The sequence below is a fragment of the Henckelia pumila genome, chromosome 4 (genome assembly GCF_033568475.1).
Source record: "Henckelia pumila isolate YLH828 chromosome 4, ASM3356847v2, whole genome shotgun sequence".
NCBI classification, from domain to species: Eukaryota; Viridiplantae; Streptophyta; class Magnoliopsida; order Lamiales; family Gesneriaceae; genus Henckelia; species Henckelia pumila.
In genome coordinates this window covers 38,907,239-38,930,379 of record NC_133123.1, presented here as the reverse complement: position 1 = coordinate 38,930,379, position 23,141 = coordinate 38,907,239, and the positions used below count along the sequence as shown (strand labels likewise).

Here is a 23,141-nt window from a genome sequence, read left to right as displayed (position 1 = left end):
TTTTAGGCATGAATTAATTTTTACCTAAAAAATTATGATTTTTTTTTCTATTTTAGCTTATTCAGACAGGTGGTCCCGTCCTTAGTATTTACTATTTATGCTCCTATTTTATACCTACACCATTTTAATTAACGGGCTAAGAATAAATCTTTTAATTGAAAAGATGGAAATACTATATGAAAATTCTTTATACATATTTATTTTCATTTTTGAAATGATTAATTTATAATTTATAATCCGCAATAATATTTGTATATGGATGAGGATGTTAGCACGATCCTATAACATCATAAATATTAATAGTCTTTATAGTCAAAGATTATGACGTCACCGTCTAAAAAGAAATAATTTTCAAAGACATTAATAAATAATAATAAATAAAAAATTTCAAAGACATTAAAATCTTTTTTCTCTACAATTTCATCTCTATCTCCACCGCGTTGGAAGGCGCGCCAAAATTATGTACTTCCATGCTTTCATGAGCCAATCAAAAGCCTTCCACGTGGATATCTTACATGGCACCACGTCACCTTTCTTTCCGTGCAAATCTTTCTGAGCTGCTCACCTATACAAAAACCAATAAATTACCTCAGAAATTTCACCTCAAATTCTTTCGATCGAAGGAATGGAATCCCGTGAAGAAAACGCCTCAATTTCAATGTCGGGAGATGGGTTTCTGGATAAGGATCAATCCATCGTTACTCGACGCATCCAAAGATTGTGTTTTCACCTACAGCCGGCGCCGGAATCGGCGTCCTGCGGAGACCTGGAGGTGCTGAATTGCGCGGGCCGTGCGAAGATTGTAGTGAACACGGATCGATTGTCTGAGTACATGAGGGGAAAGCACAGGGATATACAACAAAGAGTTTATGATTACTTCAATTCGAGGCCTGAGCTGCAGACGCCGCTTGAGATATCCAAGGACGAGCATCGGGAGCTTTGTATGAGGCAGCTGATGGGGTTGGTCAGAGAGGCTGGAATCAGGCCATTTAGGTATATTTTGGAAGACCCGGGGAAGTATTTTGCTATTCTTGAGGCCGTGGGAGGCGTGGACATGTCGTTGGGGATCAAGATGGGTGTGCAATACAGGTAATTGTTGCTACTTTAGATCTTTTTTTATGTATAAATTTGCATGTGTGTTCTTGGGGAATTATGGTTTGCCGTTTATTAACGGGCATTGTTTAGCCAAAGGTTATAATTTTATGTTCTTTTTTAATTAATATGTGTGATTAAGAAGAGTGAATGACTTGATGGATGTGTGCTTTGTAGAACATGATCATTGATCGTTATTTCATATGCTCAGTTTCTGGAACCAACCAAAAGTCTTAATCTGTTTCGGAGAAAAGTCTCAAGTTTTTCATCATGCTTGCGTAATGTGCTGTGAAATCGATGGAGTGTGGTGGCATTGCCAATAGATGTGAATGACTCTGAACACCATTTGGGATTTGGCTGGTACCCTTACCATTGACAAATTGATGTCCCGTGGTTGTCTCCTAGTAATGACTGTCGTTCACTAATCACTATTCTGGATTGGGTTTCAGTGTGAGCCACGTGATAGTATTTTTCAACCTTTTCACTCTGTTGTTTATAATCAAGGGTACTAATGTGATGAGGATACCCAATGACCTTGAGCTTTGCTCAATCTCAGAAATAGGAAGAAAGTTAGAACAAAGAACAGAATAGAAGGAAACCTAGAAGAGAAATAGAAGGATCTTGAACTCTGTTATGATTTTCATTTCCTTTGCACTTTAGAATTTGTAAACGTTAGGAATATCAAATAAAATTTGCTACTGTCCTTCCTATCTCCTGCTTCCCAGATCTCAAGCTGTTAAGTTGTTCACGCCATTTCCCAGCGTTAACCAATGATGCTCCCATCACAAACTCTTTCTGCATCCTTGTGGATGATATTACAGTTTGATTGGGGCTCTATGTTGGCTGTTACATTTATTTCTGTTTCGTCAAAGATTAGGTCAGAATGGAAGGATAGAGGTTATGGGGATCTATTATAAATGATCCGATATAAGGCATATCCACGTATTTTGCTGGACCATATGAAACAAAAACGCACTAGCAATCTATCTTGTTGCCTTGCAAAAATCATGCCATGGAACTGATGACACCTCTTGGTGCAATTTCCCTTCCTCATTAACTCATAATACATGTAAAGTGAAGGCAACAAATTTTTTTTTTACATGATGCATATGATTGTTGGGTGAGCGTGACTTAACTATTTTGGCTTTCCTGGTGCCTATATAAGTTGATGTATTTGAGGTTTTTTTTTCCCTTTATCACATAATTGTGGGATATTATAAAAATAACATTATCTGGTGCTTTGCTTTCTAGTGTTTCTAATATTTAACTCTCTGCTTAGATGATCCTAATCAAGACCTTGAATTTATATGAATTCCTCAGCCTTTGGGGAGGTTCTGTACTTAACTTGGGGACCAAAAAGCATCAAGACAAGTTCTTTGAAGGAATTGACAACATGGAGTATCCAGGGTGTTTTGCAATGACAGAGCTTCATCATGGTAGTTTCTCGTGCTCGGGCTCAAGACCTAATGCCACTTATGAACCATTATTCTTCATGAGTCAATTTTTGTTTAAGAATTTCTTGAATGTCATCGGTGCCATTTGTTCTCCATATTCTCAACCTATGCACTTTTTTTTTTTAACTATCAAGCTATGCACTTGATCATGGATGTTGACAATAATACTTTCATATTTTCTTTTATGGCGTTTATATGACAATTCAAGAAACAATAGATTTGCAAAAGATTAAGAAAATAATATAAGATTTACATAGTTTGAACTGTGAAGATTTTGTTTTACGTTTTTCTTATGGCTTCTTTTGAATGTTCCTTTCAAGGCTCAAATGTTCAAGGCCTCCAAACAGTAGCAACTTTTGATCCACTCAAAGACGAGTTCATCATTGACACGCCCAATGATGGGGCCATTAAATGGTGGATTGGTAACGCTGCCGTCCATGGAAAGTTTGCAACAGTTTTTGCAAAGTTAATCTTGCCTACTCATGATGCGAAAGGCATTTCTGATATGGGTGTTCATGCATTTATTGTACCGATTAGAGATATGAAGACCCATGAGACGCTTCCTGGAGTTGAAATACATGATTGTGGACATAAAGTTGGCTTAAATGGAGTAGATAATGGCGCACTGAGATTTAGATCGGTAAGAATTCCTCGAGATAATCTTCTAAATCGATTTGGAGATGTCTCCAGAGATGGAAAATACACGAGCAGTTTGCCTTCTATCAGCAAAAGATTTGCTGCTACACTAGGTGAGCTTGTTGGAGGGAGAGTCGGTCTTGCTTATTCTTCAGTTGGTGTCCTGAAGATTTCGGTCATAATAGCAGTAAGATATTCACTGCTACGACAGCAATTTGGCCCTCCAAAGCAACCTGAAATCAGCATTCTTGATTACCAATCTCAGCAGCATAAGCTGATTCCAATGTTGGCTTCAGCTTATGCTTACCACTTTGCCACGTTGCACTTGATAGATAAATATTCCGAGATGAAGAAGACTCACGACGAGCAGTTAATAGGGGATGTCCATACACTTTCAGCGGGGCTGAAGGCCTATGTCACTTCATATACAGCGAAGTCATTGAGCATTTGTAGAGAAGCCTGTGGAGGTCACGGATATGCTGCTGTCAACCGATTTGGCAGCTTGAGGAATGACCATGACATCTTTCAGACATTTGAAGGAGACAATACCGTGCTTTTGCAACAGGTTTTATTCTATCTAATTTGCATATCTTATATGTTCTTCATCAAGCTTTTGTAAACTAGTCCGTAATAGACTTTTTTTCTTTTAACAAAAAGAACCTATATTTGATTAATGGAATTATGATAACAATAGCAAGCGAGCTCATAATTTACTGGAATTACGTGACATTGGACATACAGCAGTAGCGTGTCTTGAGCTCTCGAGGCAGGAACTGTTTTCTCTGAGTATGAAAATGAGTGGGATGTGGATTGCTTTATGCAAGGATTGTCGATAAACCTAGTCTGCGCCTGATATCTTAATCTTAGAATGAGTTAGCTTCGTTGGTCCTGTAATACAAGTGTAAAAGGGGCATCCTTTCCTGACTAGTTTTGGATTATAAGCAAACAAATTTCATTCAATTTGCCCGACAGCAGGTTTTTTTGTGTTCGGTAGTATGGATGCAAGAATAACAAATTTTCTTCTTCTTCTTCTTCTTCTCTCTCTCTCTCTCTCTCTCTCTCTCTTTGTGATCCAGGTAGCAGGTTATCTCTTGAAACAGTACCAAGAGAAATTCCGAGGTGGAACACTAACAGTCACATGGAACTACTTGAGAGTCTCCATGAACTCCTATCTCTCTCAACCCAATCCTGTGACTGCTAGATGGGAAGGCGAAGATCACTTAAGGGATCCTAAGTTTCAGCTGGATGCCTTTAGGGTAATTATTGTTAGGATGATTATATAAATGAGAAAGCCATAAAAAAATATCTTATCTCTGAATTCAATTTTTCTTGTTTCAGTACCGCACTTCCCGGTTACTTCAAAGCGTTGCTGTTCGACTCCGGAAGCACTCAAAAACTCTTGGGAGCTTTGGGGCTTGGAATAGATGTTTGAACCACCTTTTGACGCTTGCCGAGTCTCACATAGAATCCGTAATCCTAGAAAAATTTATCGATGCTGTACAAAGGTAGATCCTAACCCTACACCTTTTACTCCTTGTGGGAAATAATTTGGATGTATTAATCATAACATAATCTTCTGCACCAGTTGTCCTGATCCAAGTTCCCAGGCAGCTTTAAAACTAATCTGCGATTCATATGCCTTGGATCGGATCTGGAATGACATTGGAACTTACCGCAACGTAGATTATGTTGCTCCTAACAAAGCTAAGGTATGTATGTTATATTCTTGTTAAGGATCAAACTCTAGATTCTTCAAGGGTTGATTTCAAGATTTATGGTTGTGTTTTGATGGAAGGATTTGGATTTATGGGAGGTATTCAAATCAAAGGAATTGAAAAGCATAATTGGATTTGAGCAACATTCGGGATTTCAAATCCTTCGCTTTAGTTTTGAGCCAAATGAATACGATGAATTTGAAATGTGGATTTGTTAATCAAGTCAACTGAAATCCTTCCATTCAAATGCAACCAAAATGGCTCTATTATGTCATACGTGCACAAGCAGTTTAACCGTTGGTTGAAGCCAATAATCTATGGTTTTGTTTGCGGAAAGTTTGTATTTTGAGTTTTGAATATAGGATTATCATTTGTTGGCCTTTCTATATTTGCAGGCAATACACAAGTTGAGTGAATACCTAAGCTTCCAAGTAAAGAATGTTGCAAAGGAACTTGTGGATGCGTTTGATATTCCAGATTATGTGACGCGGGCGCCAATTGGAATGCAGGCCACAGAAGAAGCTTATTCTCAATATACACAGTTCGCCGGGTTTGAAAATTAGAACGGTATGCTTTGACTTAGACAAAAAGAGGGGTATAGCAATCGAAATGTATGTTAGTAACTATATGTTGAAATAGGACATATACTTGATCTGGCAGATCAATGAATAAAGGGCATTTTCCCCTATTTTGATTCAATTTTTGCACTCTAATAAGCCTTGTAAATGAATTCTTAGCATTATTCTACCCTAATAAATAGCAATTTTCATTGCTTAATGTTAATTGTGTGTTTGTCACTGTCTAATATTCTTGTGATGAGAATGGTAGGACACATCTATAAGATAAAAACTAGTTGAAACACTTGTTTTTCAAAACGAGGGCCAACACTTCTCGGTTCTGATACACGTAGTTACTCGGTTCGAATCATGAACTGAAACTGAAATTGTAAACCCGATATCTGGAACCGTGAAATTTTCGATTACATCAAGAAGTTACTCGGTCACTAGAAGTTTGATACAGAAGTCTCGGCTGTCTGATGCTACTTGCTAGTTGCTAGGCCTGATGGTTCTATGTTTGTGATCATTGTCATAAATAAGAATACTGCAACTAAAACTCATAAAAGCTATGCCTTTGGGGTATGCAGTCTTCATATTCTAAGTTTGTGGCTGTGCAGGAATAACCTTTTCTCAATAATTTCGAAATACTGTTTCTGTTAATCTTGGTCTCCACTTCCACAGCAAACACAGCGCAAACTGGCCTATGATCAGAAAATCTCGACTCTCCTCGTACATAAGACAGTTGTTCTATGCCACTTCCACGCCATAAAATTCTGTCACACCTGAAATCCATGAAAATGCATTAGCATTCACATGACCCTCTTACGTTCTACGACTGGAATCAATCGAATGATTGATCATAATAAACAAAGGTTTTGGATTATATGTTCATACCATGCCGGGGTTCTTCGCTTCTTCTTGGATTTGACAGTCTCTCCTGTGTATGAATCTGAGTTGTGGGAGTATTTATAAGTGGGTGCAAATGAGATTTTACCTTCATTCCACCCACTGAACACTCGTCCACTTCCTCTTTCCATATTCAGCTGTGTATGTATCATCCATTCAATTAGTAGGAGGTATATGTAATTGATTATTAGTCATGAAAACCATGTATAATTCCTCAAGATTGCTGTCAAATTAGGATAATTCGCCGCAAAAAGATTCATATTTTTAAATAATTTGGTTAAGAGTTTTAAAGCAATCAAGAACCAAGAACTGTGATAAGAGCACCTGATCTTTCTCCAGGAGTGAGTCCCAATCATTGCCCTCTAACAGGAGCCTCGTCTCTTCATAGCTCAAACCCACTCTATAGTTCAAGTCCCCTAGCCAGATCATACGGCTGAAAACATGTGACAAATTACCAGTTCATTTGTTGCGTTTCCATGTAACATTACGTCCTATTTGCTCATCGAAAAATAGACATTTGAACGTATACTCGAGCTCTTGAAACGATAGCATATGCATGACGTAATGCTTACTCGTGACCGATGATTCTTTCGGGCATTCGACGAATGGGGGATTTGCAAATCCTGGAAAATTGTGTGGACTTCAAGATCTCAGCTACGTCGGCGTTTCTTCTCAGCTCGTCTCCTTCCTTCTCTCCGGAAGCCAAATGACTGCACACGAAGCAAAAGCTTGTCTGGTGCAATGTCATGCTTATAGATATACAGCCCTGCCAAAAGATATATATATACATAGGTTGAAACTCTTCCAATTGCATGATATCTGATAATTCAGCAATTTTCAATATCACTTCACCCTATGTCACATCAACATTTTCGATCAACAATAGGATAAAAATAGTTGGAAATTAAAATTTAGTATATGAAAAGAAAATTGAACAGGGTAGTTGAGATCAATATATACATGAATAAAGGGATATATGAAAAGAAAATTGAACAAGGTAGTTGAGATCAATATATACATGAATAAAGGGATAGGGATGTTATATTTATATCACCTTGTTTCCCAGATAGCCCAGGATTCCTCTTCCAACACAAGAAATTCTTACATGACCAATATCCTTCAACAACTGTTTTCGCGCCCAGATCGAAACGAAGAGCCCCACCATCTGCTTGCTAGCCACCACTTGATACTTGAATCTTTTAAGCATGGAACTTTCAGCTGTTGAAAGGAATTCATCTGCATTCGGATCATGCACGTAGGGTTCCGACGCACAAGCTGGATCGCTAAGCTTTATAGCTCGCCTCCAATTCAAAACCGCGGGATCCCATGAACAGTTGCATCTCTTTACGAAATTATTATCTGCCCTCAAATTCTTGCTGAGCGCTTTCAAAGATGGCTTGCTAAAGAGATTGGATTTCGATTCGGCTTTCGAGTGTTTGGAGTTTGTGCTTGAATCTGAAGAGTAGTAGGCAGATTCATGGTATTGTTTATTGAGTGCATGGCTTATAAGTGCAAGCCATTTTGATACTGGTTCATTGTCTTCTATTACTAGTACATTTCCAGGGCTTAGTGGAACAATTTCTTGAAACCTGAAAATACAACACTAGTAGAAAACTCACTCCTCGAAGTTCCATAAAATAAAGTAAGCAAGCAAGCTAGCTAGCTAGGGTCATATATCTGATAAGGATACATAAATTACACGGATTAACGTGTCCCATTTTTGGGTTCTGATCCTTTAAATATCCAAGTTTGATTTTGGTATATTAACTTTAAAATTTTAGTTATTTCCCTGACTCGACATATGATAAGTTAAAAGATTTCATGGATGTTTTCCGACATCAGCAAGTAGACCAAAATATGAGAAAATCAATAGTTAGTGTATCAAAATCAAAATTTGAAAATTTAGATAACCAAAACCCAACATTGAATAAGTTAGCGGAGAAAAAAAAATTATTTCCCTAAAATTTAGCTATTTTCTTGGAAAAAAACAAAGTTGGTTGGGTGGGTCAGAAATATATAACTCTGCAGGTTAAGCAATTTTTTTTAATTATAATCTTCTAAACGTAGAACCATACTTAATTAAGACATTGAATCATAGATCAAAATGTCGGTTAAACACAAAAAAAAATTAAATAGCTAAATTTCCTCATATTTACCCAATGTGAATTTTATTTTATTTTAATATAAAAAAAAAAAAAAAAAGCCATGCATTTCAAGATTGGCTGTTGAAACTATTTATCCTTGCACAAAGTGATATCTTTAATCCAGGGAGAGACTTTTAAATACTAAAATAACATTTGAAACAGATGATCTCTACACTTTCTATTGTGTTTTCTACTCCATCTTTTGATAACAATGGTTACATTTCATACAACATTAAATCCTAACATTTAAAATCACCCAGACTTGCAAGATTTTTCATATGCTCATGTGCTAGCTAGCTCATTATAAATTTACTAGTCATTCTAGTATATATATTTTTGAGTTGAGTACACAAAAGCAAAATTCGCGGGCGTACCCGAGCACGTATATGTCTGAAGAACCCTCCAACTGCAAGAAATCCTCAAGATTGAGTTCGGGGTTTGGAGTCTTCCCCCCAACATTCCATGTCGCCGCGAAAACCCTACGGTTTTTCGATATATATATATAGCAGACTGGATATATCAAAAAATTTCTGAAAACAATATTGTATGATCACTTGCAGTAATTTATATATATATACCGAATGTCTTGAATTACAGTAGGTTCTTCCATTGCTAGATCATCATACCATGACATGTTCAGGCCTTCGATCCCGGCACCGCGCCTTCCTGAGAGTGCACACATATACATACACACACAAAAACTGCTCAAAATATATAGCAAAAATCAATGCAATTAATTCTTAGTCTCTTGTTAGGCCACCAACCAAAAATGCATACAAATACATATAATATACATTATATTGTATATATTATATATATGTTTGCCATAATGCTAACGATTCTTACCTTGAAAACCTTGCCTTGTGGAACTTGACGTCTCCAAGAAAGCTTTCTTTCTTGATGTAATGATCTTTTTATCCAAATCTATATATTCCCCAAACAACCAAAAAAATATTTAAAAAATGTTCATTTTTTTATTTCGGGGAAATAATCCCATTTATGTAACGTTTGAATATATTTATTTCATCATCATAAATTTTCTAGGGAAAAAAATGAAATAGTTTACCAGTTTCATTTCCATCCGATGGAACAATGTCCTCTTCTGAACCCTCTCTGCTTTCTCTCGAACCAAAAATCTTTGGAATGATAGACTTCATCAAGAAATTATTGACATTATTAACTAATAAATGAAACATAAGATTATATATTCAAGAAATCGATGAGAAAAAAAATATTATTAATATACCTTCTTTTTCTTGTCGCATTTGATAGAATTATTATCTGGGGTGGTCGTGGGATTGCTGGAACAGCTGCAGGTGGCCGTAGCCATGAAATCAGACTCTTCTAACAATTTGCAGGATTCAAAGACGTTCAATCTTTTATCTAAATTTCCATATTTTCACAATATAATCTTTTACTAAATTTGCATATTTTCATAATATAATATAATATAATAACTAATAATACTAATGTACAACTCATAATTAATGCAATGTATATTTATATTTTCCTTTCGTGGATTTCCAATGTAGAATAGAATTCTAGTGAATCGTATTAATTGTCAAGAAAAGAGACCGTGCCTTAATTGTTTAATTAATCAAGATTGTGAATATAAATGTTATGAATTTTTGGGTTCTTTTATCGATTTTTGTGTTGACTTTTTGTTTTCTTCGTGAAAAAACATGGATTATCCCATTCTCGAAATACTAATTTTTTTGCGGAAAATTTAGTTATTTTTTGGTTGAATATGATCAGAAATTGCCGCCAAGTCTTTCGGGGAATGGAGAATTCACGCTGTCCAGTGTCACCTTTATGTACTGACTTCTTTTTTCGATAAATTAAATTTTATTTTATACCATAAAATGTTTCTATACCTATATTCTACAAAAAAAACTGGCTCGACTTTTGTTCAGTTTAATTCAATCCAAAAGCTTGGTCCCTTGCAGATTCAGATTCTTCAAAATGATTCTAGTATTTTCATTAAATAAATAAAAAAATTATATGAACTATCTTTAACTATAATATTTTTTGTCTGATCCATTATTATTATTATATCCACACACATCATCAAACTCTATCTTTTGGCAAATACTCCGATTAAAGTATTTTTTGTATTTTATTTAAAAAAACTAGTATAGAATAAATTATTTACGAAACATGCACCTTATATATTCTTCCCACCCTCCCCCCCCCCCCCCCCCCCCCAGCCACCCACCCTCTTCTCAATTATTCACAATCAATATATATATATATATATATATATATATATTTTAAACTACCTATTTGATTCAATTTGATGCCTCGTCGTGTTTACAACTTGTATATGGATATTTTTAGAACAAATATTAATCAAAATGTAGTTTGCAGTCATTTCTAGCAAAGACAAAAAAAAAAAAAAAAAAAAAGTTGGATACGAGAGTACGTTGCGATGAAAGCTACAAGCTGTTACACATAAAATGTTGTTTTTATTTTGAAACAAAATGTACAAACATTTTGAAATTATAATACTCCATTCGTTCCATATATGTTGTCTTGTTTTAGTTTTCACACGAATTAAGAAAAATTTATTGGGAAAGTAAATTTTATATAAACTTTCTATTTATCCATATTTAATGTATTAAAAATGATTGCACAATTTTCAAGTTGTAGTTAATAGGGATATATTAGTAAAGAAGTGTAAAAAAGTATTACTAAATATGATGTATGACTATATATTTGGGACAAATAAAAAATCAAATGTGGACAATATAATTGGGATGGAGGGAGTAAGATAAACAGAATAGAAACAATTTTCTTTCTTGCTTGTATCGAGCGATTTGAATTTGGTTTCAGTGTTTTTATAACCGGATCGGTGATCGAACCGATCTACTTAAAAGAAACAATCCAACCGATCGGACCGTTTTAACCGGACTGTTGAACCGGAAAACCGTTTATATAATATAATATAATATAATAAATAATATATTTTGAATTTTAAAAACTAAAAAATATATATAAATAGACAAATATATATATTTATCATAATTTGAAAGCTAAATAAATATGTAAATATATTCAAAATATCAATTATAGTTCTAAATTACTTAAATAAAGAATTATTTAATTTTATAAAAACCAATAATTATTAAAATAATTTTTTAATGAAATACAAATTCCAAATAATCATGAATATATATAAAAAAATATTAAATTTAAATTTTAAAAATAAAAAAATTTAAATTTTAAAAAAAAATAAAAAAATTCGAAAAACCGATTCAACCGGTTCCAACCGGTTTTTTGGTTCTTGACCGGCCCAACCGGTTCTTGACCGGTTCTAACCGATTGCACCGGTTTTTTGGTTATTGGTGAAGTTCCGAACCGGTTCGACCAGTCCGATTCGATTCTGAAAAGAGTGTTTGGTTTAATAAGATATCACGCTTTATCATCAAAAAAAATATCTGAACAACATAAGAATAAACAAATACTGTACAATACACAAACAATAAATGCTAAAAGATCTGCTAAAAAGACAACCTAGGATTTTAATTAACATTATAATCTTCTACTTACAATTAAGCACAAGTCAATTTAAATTAATAGCGCGAGCGAGAAACAATAATACAACGTTTGATGAACATTCAATATCGAAGAACCAAAAAAAAGGGATTTCAATGTAACAGCCGGAGAACTCCGGGTAATAATTAGTTTCTTCACATGAATTTAATTCGAGTAAATATAAATATCATGACTCAAACATTTCATATTATCAGACAAATTCTACAATAATAACAAGCTTCATGTATTTATGCCTTCAAACTGGCCTATAGAATGATCCTATCAGTTCATCTCGTGTTTGAACAAGTTGCACTGAACGTATCAGGCTGAGAATATGTCCAGGCATCATCGGTATATGCAACTTGAGATTCACTCGAGCAGAATATTTCAACCAGCTTCCACTCTTCATTGTGTTGTTTCACCTAACGTTTGCTTATAAATTGCCAGGCTCTGCAGCAGAATAAATAAATTTGATCAATGCCGACTCATCTGTATAGATATTGACTGATATGCGTATTGAATTCGTATATATGATCAAAAGTCCTTACAGAACCAGATAACCAGGAGAGAAATACACTCTTGTAAAGCTAATATCTCAAAGTTTCACTATTTCGATTCTATTCTGCCAATTTTCATAGCAGGTTCTATAGTGTTTTCCTAATCCATTAGCTGCTGGGCCTGTTTAGTTCATCTCAACTCATTTCAGAAAATTGATGACCAGAGCTTCTAAAAATTTCATATGGAGGATACTCAAGAATTATTAACCTCTATCAGATCATAATTTTTCCCCCTCCCAACTTTGAACTAAAAGATAAAATAATAATTTTAATAGATTAATATCATAATAAGTTTTCTGAATAGCATTATGCAACTCTATGGTACCGTTCATATCACAAATTAATAATTTGCTAAAATTCTAAAATTTAATAAATAAAATTTTTTTCTTAAAATATGAATCTATTTTTCATTTTTTTTGGGTGTAATTCAATCTCATCTTTGAGTTTTCTCATTGCGTCCAGAAGTTTGAGAGTTAATTTATCAAATTGTAATTAGAAAATACTAAGCATTGTTGATGTTTTGATTGCTTTCTTGAGAATAACAGACCCTAAAACTATGGTGTCATCCTTATTCCATTCCAATGTACCAATCATAAAATTAGCTTCAACGTCAGTAGGATTATTTGTGATGCTGACAATGATTTCTTCTAAATTTGAAACCCCTTGACTAGCATTTATTTTCACTAGGATAATACAAAGATATTTCACATCCATTTTGTAGCGATAACCTGAATCTCTGTTTATTGCCTCAAGTTCTTAAATAACTTCCCCATCTAGACACTACAAAAAACAGTGGTTTAGCGAAAATTTTGCCGTGTGTAAAATTTTATGTCTCTGCGACCAGCAACGGTTTTAGTCCATACCGTCGAGGCTCTGCTTCTGTTATCTTTAAACACCATCGCTGACATCTTTTAACTAAACTGGCGCTAAAGTCAGTGACGATCATCTTTAACACTGTCGCTGACTTCTGCTACGGTTATTTTAAAAATTCAACGACATGGTTTAAGAGTAAACCATAGGTGATAGCAAAACCGTCCTAGAGAGCCATTTAAGTTATTTGATAAAAAAAATTCCACAGAACGAACTTTGAAATGTCGAATTCTATCCATCCTTGTGGTGTATTTACAATTATTTCTCATAATTGTATAACATTTTTTACTGGATCTGATTAGTAGAATACATTTTAGGTTTTGATTAATAAAATATACATTTTATAGAATCGTGAATTCAATCTATTATATAATAAATTAATTCATAGATTAACTAAAAGCTCTTTCAATTGATAGAATTTATATGGTCTCAATACTATCAAATTGAGGTTACACCAGATTTACATAGTCAGTAAGTAATCCCTCGTCTATTTAATACTAATATTCGATCAAATCAAGTTGAGCATGGGAGTAATTTTCAACAATTATTGAGCTATTAAGAGAATTACATGTGTTGTTTACTTCAATCAGAAAGGGAGTACCTCTGAATAAGCATAAACACCAGCCTCACTAGTTCCAATGATGCTTCCTCTCCGAATGAAGTTTCCTTCCTTGTACATGTAGAGCATAGGTACACCAGTTGAGAGCTCTAAATTAATAACCTGTCAATAAGAAACGGTTGAAAAAAATAAACCGGCCAAATAGCATCGAATACCTAGTACAAGTACAAAAGTGCTAGTTACCTCTTCGGAAGTCAGTTTATCAAGATACATTATTATGGACCTCAGTGAATTTGCATGAGCTACAACCATCACATGCCTTCCACTCAAAAGCTGAGGCTCAATCTGCAAAATCATCATTTTCATGTATCAACTCAAATCCCCACACGATGAGAACAGTCAGAGTGCAGAGTTATAGGTCGTTGAAGAATTATAAGCATCACACTTACATGCTCTTTGAAAAAAGAAACTGCTCTTCCCAAGCACATTTCCAAGCTCTCACCATTTGGTGGACGGACATGATAACTTCTACGCCATTTATAAACCTGCTCACTACCATATCTTTCAGCTGTTTCCTGCTTATTAAAACCCTGTAGATCTCCATACCTATAAACATAATCATAATGTTATGCCCTACACTGCTCTGCTAAAATTAAAAAGCGAAAAAATTGAATGACATTTAGAATAACTGAATTTCAGGAATGAAATTACATTCTTTCATTTAGTTGCCACGCCTTAACCACAGGAATAGATTGCTTCTTGGTGCCTTCACTGTAAATTTGAGTCCATGTCCTTGCTTGTTCAGTTTCACAATGCATCACTATTGGCACCTAAATCATTTTGAGTAGGTTCACCTCAATAATACACAGGTCTATTTCACAATGCATAACTATAGGCACCTAAAAGATTTCGAGTAGGTTTCACCACAATAATACACAGGTCTCTTTAATGAAAACGGTTCTTGTTCCCATTGTACATGAAAGCAACTGCAACGTCATGTTTGAGAAACAACAAACGATGTGGTAGTAATAGTTTGACCTATTTAAGGATTTCTATGTAAAGAAACTAGTGTGATTTAACTCGTTCAATATGCTGAAAGAGTAATAATTAAGTATTGCTCAATAGAGTATCCCTGGATAAATTTCTTAGAAAGCTTCATCTAACCCAAGATACAATGGTAGTGTTCAAGTGAAAAATTCTAAGATCATTCAGAGGAGGTACATATATTTGACAATCAGCGCTGAACACAAATTTCAAAATTAATTCATGTCCAAGCAAAGCGGTAAAATGCTCAAGATGCTGTAACATTATGTAAACAAAAAATCCAAATTTGAAGAACCTTCATGCAGCAATGTTGTGTCAAAGCAAGCATAGCTGTCATCTGAGAACGTATCAGAGTCGATGTATAGATGATGTCCAAAGGTAAGGTGCTAATTCTTTTCCCAGCTTCAATTGCTTCTTCTACTCCTTTATTTGTTAATGGCACGTCTACACAACCAGTGAACAGGTTCTTTTCATTCCACATTGATTGTCCATGTCTTAACAGAATCAAAGTAGATTCATCTGCAAATGTATATTAATGCATAGGAATTATGCATGATAAATGAAGAACACGCACAAAATTTGAAACATGATTCTGAGTGTAGTTACTCTTTTTCGTCTGAGAAGCATTAGCATCACGGGAAGTGCAGGATGAAGACAGTATGGGATGTACATATGCTGAACGGGATAAAGATGCATTATTTATGCACATTCTGAAGCAGCTAGAGTTGTAATTCCTTTGATGCTTCTTGCATCCAGTAAAGAAGCATTGAAATCTCTCACTAGAATACAGTTCACCGCCATTTGGAACAATCCAACGGGCATTTAAGATTTGAGGAAGAGCAGGACTACTCATTCTTATAATATAATTCAAATGTACCTTAAAACAACAAAATGTTCAGATTAAATACGGATCAAGACAGAAAGGCGGATCCTTTTCTTGAATACTTCTGAACCATTTATGTAAAATTAATGATAAAGACGGAACAAAAGGATCATTTTCTTGAATACTCTGGATCACTCACGTAATAATCACAAATACATTTCACTCAACTTCATTATAAACAGGTTAACTCATGGCGGGTGATTAAGAATGCATAACTGCATAAGTAATTCCTAGTAAGCCTTTCCTCGTAACAAATAATCACATGGTTCAAACCCACAAACGCCGATGAATCTAACGGAACAATAACTCAGATTGCCATCAGGAGAGGAGCGAATTGGAGAAAACATGATTCATGCAAGTAGAAGATATTGAATTACATTCGATATGTTTTAAAAGAGAAAAATAATCAGCTTCAAAGGAAACCAAATTCATAAATTGAGAGAATCAAGTTGTAAAACTAAACAAAAACAATCAAACAAGCGTAAAGTAGGTGGATCAACAGCGAAAACAAAGTTTACCGGATTAATATAACGTTAGAAATCGCGATCAAATCGAAGTGGTCACCGGACCGACTGGCAGTTCGGGCAAGAAGGTGGCACCGCCGCATCATGAATCAATTTATGAAATCTATGCAGCCTAAATCCGGGAAATTTAGGGAGAAGAAGATTCATTTCTAACTTATTTTTTAAAATAAGGATTCATGTTTAAAATTACTTATATATCCTTCTATGTTATTATTATAATTCTAAATCAATAATAAATCTATTCTTAAACGGGCGACGTGATTATCTTTTCTCTCTTTCTTCTTCATCTCTTTCTTCTTCATTCAAATTATTTTTTATTTCTCAATCTCTTTCTTTATCAAACAAAATCTTCCATTAAACTCAAAAATTCTATGCACTCTTCATCTTCTCAAAGCGAGACAAATCTTGGCAACAAAGCGAGACAAATGGCTGACAACACAGTGGTAACGTTTCTTCTTAAATGTATTTTTCAAAACTCATCGTCTGTGAATTTAATCAAACGTGAACCCTTGGTCGACCCAAGCGTGAGTCTCGATAAAACGCCCCATGCCTGGGTCAACCCAAGCTAAGGGTCAACCCAAGCTTGGGTCGACCCAAAGCTTTGGGTAAACCCAGAGCTCTGGGTCGAACCAGATCCCTTGTGCTTGGCAGACCCAAAGCTTGGCAGACCCAAAGCTTAGGTCTGCCAAGCACAAGTGCTCTTTGGGTCTGCCAAGCAAAGCACTTGTGCTTGGCAGACCCGCATTGCTTGGCAGACCCAAGCTTGGGTCTGCCAAGCAAAACGCTTTGGGTCTGCCAAGTGCTTTGCTTGGTAGCCCAAGCTTGGGTCTGCTTGGCAGACCCAAGCTTGGGTCTGACCCAAGTGCTTATTGCTCTCTAGGTCTACTCATCTAATATTTGTTTTTTTAATTATTCTAAAGCATATATTTTTGAATTTTGCAGGTGCATTTGCCAACAAAATTAGGTAAGGATGTAATTTTTCGTGTCAAATTGACTATGGAGTCGAGGTATAAAGAGACGTCGGAGAAGATTCATAACTATCTAAACAACAATGAGAGAACGACGTTTTTTGAGCACTTTTCATTTGGTAATCTCGTTAAGTATTACCGAGATTTTAATGTTTCCGGTCAAATTATTTGGTATCTAATGAGTAGGCAGATATTTGATAATAACAGTGATGATTTTTGGATGGTTGTGCGCAAGAGGCGGGTAAGATTTTCTATGTTAGAGTATTGTTTAATAACCAATCTCGATTGCGGTATAGAGCCGATAGATTTACCAGAGGAAGATGTCTTTGCATCCAGACATTTTGTTGGTAAGTCTCAGATTTTTCTCAGTGATTTGGAGGCAAAGATCAAAGCCGTAGGGCAGAATGAGACCGAGGGAATGGATGTGGAAAAGTTGAAGATAACTAGTCTTTATTTTTATTGTGCTGTGCTCGGTGGGGGGGGAAGTAGGAAAAAGAGCATGAAGATTGATCTCAGATGGTTAAGGCTTATAGAAGATTTGGATAGATTTAATAGTTATCCTTGGGGTAGAATAGCCTATCGGGATGCCGTTAAATCTTTGAAAAAGGACCTTTCAGGGAAATATACTTCCCTTAGCGAGACACATGGTTGTAAAGAAGTTGATGGCAGTTTTTTTCTCAGTGGTTTTGTGCTTCCTCTGCAGGTATATCATTTTTTTTTATTTTAAATTTTAAAGTGACTTTGTTAACATTGCTTGAAATTTATGTTACAGATACTTGCTTATGAATATTATCCTAGTGTGGGAGAAAAGTTTGCCAAGAGAAGAGATGTGGTGGACGGTTTGATGTTGCCCAGGATGTTTCAGTGGATAACTAACACGTGGTCCAATAAACCGTGCCCCGTCTGATGTTGATGTTTGTGCAGCCTTTGGTGCCTGTGATATACATGTAAGTAATATGAATTAATTTGATATAATAACTCTTGTAATAAATTTTTAATTTATTTGATACGAGATTAAATTAATATAGGATTGTGTTGGATGTTTGACTCCTATTCCTGAGGAGCTCGTGTCATCGTATTATACGACCGGTGTATTTGTTGATTCTGCACCAGATGTTGTCACCACTCGGGTACTAGAGCTGTGGAGTCAGGGTCAGACTGTTATATGTAGTCAGCACCGTCTCGAGAATGATGTGGAGTCTCCCCTAGTCCAGCACACCCCTTCTATTGAAGTCACTAGATCCAGCTCTAGCACCTCTTCTGCTGAAGCCACTAGATCCAGCTCCAGCACCAGTTCTCTAATTCGTACAGGTCCACGAGTCCACTTTTGGTAGACCATGAAAAGTTTTTGGTAGACCATGAAAAGTTTTTGATAGACCATGAAAATTATTTGGTAGAACACGGTAGACCATAGAAATTTTTTGGTTGACCATGAAAAGTTTTTGGTAGACCATGAAAATTTTTTGGTAGACCATAGAAATTTTTTGGTAGACCATGAAAAGTTTTTGTTAGACCGTGAAAATTTTTTGGTAGACTACGAAGATTATGTTATGTTATTATACATATTTTAATATATGAATTCATAACATATCACGATTATGTTATATAATCATACATATTTTGATATAGGATATGAATCCATTAATTTCACGATTATGTTAGATAATTATACATATTTTGATATAGAAATCAACTGATTTAATGATTATGTTATGTTATTATACATATTTTAATATATGAATCAATTAATTTCACGATTATGTTAGATAAATATACATATTTTGAAATAGAAATCAACTGATTTAATGATTATGTTATGTTATTATACATATTTTAATATATGAATCCATTAATTTCACGATTATGTTAGATAATTATACATATTTTGATATAGAAATCAACTGATTTAATGATTATGTTATGTTATTATACATATTTTAATATATGAATCAATTAATTTCACGATTATGTTAGATAATTATACATATTTTGAAATAGAAATCAACTGATTTAATGATTATGTTATGTTATTATACATATTTTAATATATGAATCCATTAATTTCACGATTATGTTAGATAATTATACATATTTTGATATAGAAATCAACTGATTTAATGATTATGTTATGTTATTATACATATTTTAATATATGAATCCATTAATTTCACGATTATGTTAGATAATTATACATATTTTGAAATAAAAATCAACTGATTTAATGATTATGTTATGTTATTATACATATTTTAATATATGAATCCATTAATTTCACGATTATGTTAGATAATTATACATATTTTGATATAGAAATCAACTGATTTAATGATTATGTTATGTTATTATACATATTTTAATATATGAATCAATTAATTTCACGATTATGTTAGATAATTATACATATTTTGAAATAAAAATCAACTGATTTAATGATTATGTTATGTTATTATACATATTTTAATATATGAATCCATTAATTTCACGATTATGTTAGATAATTATACATATTTTGAAATAGAAATCAACTGATTTAATGATTATGTTATGTTATTATACATATTTTAATATATGAATCCATTAATTTCACGATTATGTTAGATAATTATACATATTTTGATATAGAAATCAACTGATTTAATGATTATGTTATGTTATTATACATATTTTAATATATAAATCAATTAATTTCACGATTATGTTAGATAATTATACATATTTTGAAATAGAAATCAACTGATTTAATGATTATGTTATGTTATTATACATATTTTAATATATGAATCCATTAATTTCACGATTATTGTTAGATAATTATACATATTTTGATATAGAAATCAAATGATTTTTTGGTAGAAAATGACAGACCATGTTAGACCATTGACATTTTTTGATACAGACCATGGTAGACCATAGATAATTTTTTGGTAGACCATGACAGACCATGTTAGACCATTGAATTTTTTTGATACAGACCATGGTAGACCATGGCAGACCATGGTAGACCATGGCAGACCATTGGAATTTTTGGTACAGACCATGGAGATTAGGTAGACCACGGTAGACCATAGATAATTTTTTGGTAGACCATGACAGACCATGTTAGGCCATTGACATTTTTTGGTACAGACCATGGAGATTAGATAGACCATGGTAGACCATAGATAATTTTTTGGAAGACCATGACAGACCATGTTAGACCATTGACATTTTTTGATACAGACCATGGTAGACCATGGCAGACCATGGCAGACCATTGGCATTTTTGGTACAGACCATGGAGATTTGTCTTGCTGGACCAAGACAATCGAGACATAATGATGCATATTTTAACACAAAAATCAACTTATTTCACGAGTATATTATATAATAATACATGTTTTAACAATCGAATACACTAACTCACGATTATGAGATATAGTTTTACATGTTTTTGCAAAAGAATACAATCCTCTCGCTTCTACCTTTTGCTAAATTCACCAATAGAAGGAATTCTCTTTTGTTTTTTTCTACCAACTCTCTTCTCTAAACAAGGAGGTAGGACCACTGGAAAATTAATGTTACGTGGCCATTCACTTTCTTCGGGAACGGGATAGACAGTCTCTGAGTAAGCCATGCACCATGTCATCGTAGAATAATACTCTGAACACAATTGATATAAGTCAATCTTCGCTAACCAACTGGCTGCAATGGCATGAGCACATGGGACTCTATCAATATCAAAAACTCGGCAAGTGCATCTTTTAGATTCCAGGTCCACAATGGCCGAATGTCGACCACTCCGAACATCAAACTCAAGACGGCCCAATTCAAAAACTTGCATTCCCTGGGCATCAGTGAAACGGCTTCGAAGAATTCCCTCTATGGTTGGGGTCAGATTAGTGTTAGCTGCAACTGATGCGTTGCGATAGCGGACAAACCAAGATGATGTCAGTCTCTGCAAAGAATCTAAAAGTGAAATAATAGGAAGCTTCCTCTCTTCAAGTAGTCGAGCATTGATCGATTCAACCCCGTTTGTCGTCATAATATTGTAACGGGTATTTGGGCAATATGCTCGAGTCCATCGATCAAGTGTATCTCTCTCGTCCAAAAACTGTGCGGCCTCAGGATATCTCTTCCTAAAATCACTGTATGCAATATCAAACTCGTTTTGCTTATAAATTTTTGCAATTTGCAGAAACAGTTCCGTTGCACCCTTCTTTTTGCACCTGATTTTCAAGTTCTGGGATAAATGCCACGTACAATGGCCATGATGTGCATTTCTATAGACACTAGAAACCGCAATAATTATTCCCTGATGTCTGTCTGAAATTATCACCAGTTCATCCTCGTCTGGTACTACTTCTAACAACTTCGTCAAAAACCAACTCCACGAAAACGTAGACTCAACATCGACGATTCCCCACGCCACAGGATATTGGTGATAATTTCCATCCTGTGCGGATGCCACAAGTAAAACACCATTGTATTTTCCCTTCAACCATGTGCCATCAATTAATACAACATTTCGCATGCTTCGATATCCCCTGACACATGCACCAAAAGCAAAAAACATATACTTGAATCGATTTTTCTCGTCAACACATATGTCTGTTATGCTTCCTCGATTCATCTTCTCAACCATGTGTAAATAACAAGGCAGTAAAGTAAAACTTTTGGTAGGATCACCTTTCAAAATATTGTCTGCTAGTTCTTTCCCTCTCCAAGCCTTGTAATATGATATATCAGCATTCATATTATTGTGTATCATCGCCATGACTGCTTTCGGGGCTATTGACACTGGATTACCTTGGAAAGTATTCACCAACATATCACGAACAACAGCCGAACTAGCTCTGCGTATTCTCTTACTTCTCCCTGTCAAATCATAAGTGTGTGTATTGCAATATGTTAGAATGGAGAATGCATGTGAATCTTTAATCTTTGAGGTCCAGATTCTCCACTTACAATCAGCCACTATACATTTTACATCATACACTATATGACTACTTTTTACTGTCTCAAATTCAAAACATGCTTCCAAACTGATCCTTCTTAACACCTTTTTTACTGCATCTCTGTTTGGAAATTCTTGACCAACAAATAAGTTTGAACCATCTGTGAATGAAAATGTGTCGTTAACAATATCCACATTTGCAACCACATCTTTCTCATTTCTTGCAATCACAATTGTCTCATTATTTGCAATCACAATTGCCTCACTATCAATATCCACATTTTCAACCACATCTGCTTCATTTCTTGCAATCACAACTGCTTCATTACTTGCAATCACAATTGTCTCGCTATCAATATCCACATTTGCAACCACAACTGCCTCACTATTTGCAACCACATCTGCCTCATCAAAAGCCTCACTGATATTATTACGATCCAAAGAAACAATATTCAAATCAAAATAATCATCATAAGAGGTTTGATCGTTATAATCAGTATTGCCTTCATCAATACCAACTTCATGCACGTTATCAGAAACATCCAAAAAACCAACATGTTCAATTTCAACTTTGAGCACTGGCCTCGTTTTGGGACAACCAAAATACAGATATGCTTTCAAATCTTGGTCATTATCGATATAGATCGGTTGAATGTTGCACGTCAACTCTAGAAGGTAACTCAACCTCAGGTTGGCAGACTCTTCTATTTTCCCAGTTCTATATAGTTCACGATTTAAATTTTCAAGAAAAAAAAAAATCACCAT

The 23,141-nt window shown here is 34.7% G+C and overlaps 4 protein-coding genes across 5 annotated transcripts; 1 reads left to right on the top strand and 3 right to left on the bottom strand.

The window, feature by feature from the left end:
- The first annotated feature begins 489 nt into the window (after positions 1–489).
- Positions 490–5,665, top strand: LOC140860203 (acyl-coenzyme A oxidase 2, peroxisomal). Its single transcript, XM_073263079.1, has 7 exons — positions 490–1,089; positions 2,413–2,528; positions 2,867–3,747; positions 4,259–4,438; positions 4,521–4,687; positions 4,768–4,891; positions 5,293–5,665. Exons 1-7 carry the CDS (start codon positions 626–628, stop codon positions 5,458–5,460), a joined length of 2,100 nt encoding a protein of 699 aa, XP_073119180.1. The 5' UTR covers positions 490–625; the 3' UTR covers positions 5,461–5,665.
- A 233-nt stretch (positions 5,666–5,898) lies between these two features.
- On the bottom strand, positions 5,899–9,844 carry LOC140860204 (type I inositol polyphosphate 5-phosphatase 5). Its single transcript, XM_073263081.1, has 10 exons — positions 9,751–9,844; positions 9,571–9,655; positions 9,351–9,428; positions 9,083–9,170; positions 8,879–8,983; positions 7,415–7,949; positions 6,933–7,126; positions 6,685–6,793; positions 6,349–6,497; positions 5,899–6,236 (listed from the first exon to the last, which is right to left on the bottom strand). Exons 1-10 carry the CDS (start codon positions 9,832–9,834, stop codon positions 6,005–6,007), a joined length of 1,659 nt encoding a protein of 552 aa, XP_073119182.1. The 5' UTR covers positions 9,835–9,844; the 3' UTR covers positions 5,899–6,004.
- Positions 9,845–12,127: 2,283 nt separating this feature from the next.
- LOC140865204 (2,3-bisphosphoglycerate-dependent phosphoglycerate mutase 1-like) lies at positions 12,128–16,609 on the bottom strand. 2 transcript variants are annotated; one of them, XM_073269766.1, is made up of 8 exons: positions 16,470–16,609; positions 15,675–15,945; positions 15,364–15,587; positions 14,736–14,854; positions 14,474–14,630; positions 14,268–14,369; positions 14,067–14,186; positions 12,128–12,488 (listed from the first exon to the last, which is right to left on the bottom strand). In XM_073269766.1, the coding sequence occupies exons 2-8, from the start codon at positions 15,919–15,921 to the stop codon at positions 12,444–12,446; spliced, it is 1,014 nt and encodes a 337-aa protein (XP_073125867.1). In that variant the 5' UTR covers positions 15,922–15,945; positions 16,470–16,609; the 3' UTR covers positions 12,128–12,443. The 2 variants fall into 2 exon arrangements, with proteins under 2 accessions (XP_073125867.1, XP_073125868.1); XM_073269767.1 differs by lacking the exon at positions 15,675–15,945.
- Positions 16,610–20,900: 4,291 nt separating this feature from the next.
- On the bottom strand, positions 20,901–23,141 carry LOC140860882 (uncharacterized). Its single transcript, XM_073263886.1, has one exon. It carries the CDS (start codon positions 23,139–23,141, stop codon positions 20,901–20,903), a length of 2,241 nt encoding a protein of 746 aa, XP_073119987.1.

Bases quoted from the DNA above. Each gene is read 5' to 3' on its own strand.
- LOC140860203 (XM_073263079.1), top strand. From the start codon at position 626: ATGGAATCCCGTGAAGAAAACGCCTCAATTTCAATGTCGGGAGATGGG. The intron at 1,090-2,412 runs GTAATTGTTGCT...TGAATTCCTCAG, and splicing joins AAGATGGGTGTGCAATACAG to CCTTTGGGGAGGTTCTGTAC. The intron at 4,688-4,767 runs GTAGATCCTAAC...CTTCTGCACCAG, and splicing joins TTTATCGATGCTGTACAAAG to TTGTCCTGATCCAAGTTCCC.
- LOC140860204 (XM_073263081.1), bottom strand. From the start codon at position 9,834: ATGGCTACGGCCACCTGCAGCTGTTCCAGCAATCCCACGACCACCCCA. The intron at 7,950-8,878 runs GTACGCCCGCGA...TTGTATTTTCAG, and splicing joins TCAGACATATACGTGCTCGG to GTTTCAAGAAATTGTTCCAC. The intron at 6,498-6,684 runs GTGCTCTTATCA...ATACATACACAG, and splicing joins CACTCCTGGAGAAAGATCAG to CTGAATATGGAAAGAGGAAG.
- LOC140865204 (XM_073269766.1), bottom strand. From the start codon at position 15,921: ATGAGTAGTCCTGCTCTTCCTCAAATCTTAAATGCCCGTTGGATTGTT. The intron at 15,588-15,674 runs GTAACTACACTC...ATACATTTGCAG, and splicing joins TGCTTCTCAGACGAAAAAGA to ATGAATCTACTTTGATTCTG. The intron at 14,631-14,735 runs GTAATTTCATTC...TTATGTTTATAG, and splicing joins TGGCAACTAAATGAAAGAAT to GTATGGAGATCTACAGGGTT.
- LOC140860882 (XM_073263886.1), bottom strand. From the start codon at position 23,141: ATGGTGATTTTTTTTTTTCTTGAAAATTTAAATCGTGAACTATATAGA.